Raw genomic sequence first — 2,588 nt, forward strand, 5'->3', positions numbered from 1 at the left:
CATGGGTTCGTGCACCAGTGGGGTCCCTCAGCCTGGCCTGCGGGGATCAGACTAAAATTGGCTCACGGACAATCCCTCGATCCCCCAGGGGTCCCAGAGTGGAAGAGGGCACCCTGCAAAGTTGCTGTCAATCAGCAGCCCCTGTATCAAGCGTCTGCCCCCTGGTGGTCAGTGCGTGTCATAGCTAGGTTGCTTAGCCGCTTATCTTAGCCTTTTTTATATTTATATATAGGTTTTTAGAGAGGAACATCGCTGTAAGAGTGGAACATGGATCCCTGTTGCCTCTTGCACACCCCCACCTGGGATTGAGCCCAAAACCTGGGCATGTGCCCTGACCACGAATCAAACTGGCAACCTTTTGGTGCACAGGACAATACCCAACCAAATAAGCCACACCAGCCAGGGCTGGTTGTATAATCCTTTCAGCTGCTAAGCCATGCTGCCAAAATCTTGTTTATCATCAAAGCTTAGAAATTAACAGTACTCTTGGTGATCTTTAACATGCACTTAGCATAGCACTGAGTTTTGGTAGTTAGGTTTAATTTAAGGAAGGACATTTAGAACCAAGTTTAAAGTAACTGCTTGAACTGATCCTCGGCTTAATTCTTAAGGATTGCTTTTCAAAAAAGTTCGTTAAGGCAGGAACTTATTTTCCATGGATGGTGTTAAGATATGTTCCTTCCCCTTCTTCCCAGGGTTTAGATGTAGACTCTCTGGTCATTGAGCACATTCAGGTGAACAAAGCTCCCAAGATGCGGCGTAGAACCTACAGAGCTCATGGGCGGATTAACCCATACATGAGCTCTCCCTGCCACATTGAGATGATCCTCACTGCAAAGGAGCAGATTGTTCCTAAACCAGAAGAGGAGGTTGCACAGAAGAAAAAGGTAAATTTCTTAGTCTTTGCTCAGTTTCAGTTGTGTATAGATGTGTGGTTGCTGTGATGACTAACTTAGGACACCTTTGGAATAACCATGAAAGGAAACTATTCTGAGCAACCAGCAACCTTGTATTTTATTTGTACTTTTGTGGATCTCATTTGTTTCCTGATTGATACTGAATAGTAACTTTGTACCATTCGGTACATCAGAACTGTGATTGTCTGCTGATAGTCCCTCCTACATGTCCATTGCCACTTCCAAAAATATCCCTCAGATCTGATAAGCCTATATTCAGTAAATGATGACAAGTCAGTGTTGTTTTGAGAATTGCCTCATACCATTGTAAAGTTTAAGGTATGCCACATGATGGCTTGATTTAAGTATACTGTGAAATGATTACCACAGTGGGTTCTCCTAGATAAAGTAAAAATAAGAAAAGGGAGGGGGAGGAGGGTATGGTTAAGAACTCTCATGGTTTCTCTTCCTATCAACTTTCCTATGTATCATACCGCATTGTTAGCTAGTCATTCAGTTGGGTAGGCCAGGAAACTGGGAGTGATTCTGAAATCTTCCCTTCACACCCAATAGATTTTTTGTATTGATATTGTCACTTAAATATCCTGTCATTGGAATCCTTAGCTGGTGTCACTGTCTTCAGTGAAAATCAATTTAAACTCCTTCCCTGATTAGTCATACCACATCTCTATGCCAAAGGACTCTTTCCTTTTATGTTTTTTTAAATATATTTTTATTGATTGCAGAGAGGAAGGGAGAGAGAAAGAGAAAGATAGAAACATCAATGAGAATCATTGATCCATTGCCTCCTGCACAACCCCCTACTGGGGATTGAGCTCACAAGCCATGCATGTGTCCTTGACTGGAATCAAACCTGGGACCCTTCAGTCTACAGACCAACCAGCTAGAGCCCTTTTATGTTGATGTTTCCAGTTCTTTCACTGAAGCTAAGACCTCTTTTTACTTTCACTGAAGCTAAGACCTCTTTTTAATAAGATGTGTGGATGTTTCTTCAGGAAATTTCACAGTCATTTTTATTTTCTTTCCCCAGATATCTCAGAAGAAACTGAAGAAACAAAAACTTATGGCCCGGGAGTAAATTCAGCATAAAATAAATCTAAGTAAAAAAGTAAAAGCAGAATGTTGGTTGTCTTTATTACTAAATATATTTCAAGTGATAAAACAAGTTTTCTGATTAGAACTTAAAAATAGATTATTCTGTTCTGTCATTAATTTGGGTCATAAACATGCTGTTTTGAAAGTCTTGCTGCTTTTTTGCATAGGATGGGATTAAAACATGGAGCTGTGAAATTTTTTTCCAGCCACTTCATTGAGATTTAACACCAGTTCACCACAGTGCAGTGGATCTTGGTATACTGTTATGAATCTATCACTAAAATCACTTTTAGGACATTGTAATCACCCCAGAGAGGAACCTTGGCAGTGGTTTAGCTGTTACTCCCAGCCCTAGGGAACTACTTAGCTATAGATAGGCCTGTTGACATCTCAAGAAACATCACAGGATGTGTGGCCCACTGGCTCTGGTTTTTGACAGTACTTTCAGGGTTCATCCATGTATTGTACTTGATGTATAATTTATTAAACATTTGGGTCTTAAGCTCTTGCAAATAGTGCTGCTGTGCACCTTTGTAGGTTTTTGGATGGGCATGCTCTAGTTTCTCTTGTGTATAT

At 40.8% G+C, this 2,588-nt stretch overlaps 1 protein-coding gene across 3 annotated transcripts in view; it reads left to right on the forward strand.

The window, feature by feature from the left end:
- LOC102251999 (60S ribosomal protein L17) overlaps nucleotides 1-2,157 on the forward strand; it is a 5,268-nt gene extending 3,111 nt beyond the window's left edge. For 2 of the 3 annotated variants that reach the window (XM_005884489.2, XM_014531968.1), the window contains exons 6-7: nucleotides 696-887; nucleotides 1,948-2,032. In XM_005884489.2, coding sequence (XP_005884551.1) covers nucleotides 696-887; nucleotides 1,948-1,995 — 240 coding nt within the window. In that variant the 3' untranslated portion in view covers nucleotides 1,996-2,032. Of the gene's footprint in view, nucleotides 1-695; nucleotides 888-1,947 lie in introns of all 3 variants that reach the window. The other variant, XM_014531969.1, reaches the window with a different exon arrangement.
- The last annotated feature ends 431 nt before the right edge of the window (nucleotides 2,158-2,588 follow it).

Source organism: Myotis brandtii, unplaced genomic scaffold, assembly GCF_000412655.1.
Source record: "Myotis brandtii unplaced genomic scaffold, ASM41265v1 scaffold833, whole genome shotgun sequence".
Lineage (NCBI taxonomy): Eukaryota > Metazoa > Chordata > Mammalia > Chiroptera > Vespertilionidae > Myotis > Myotis brandtii.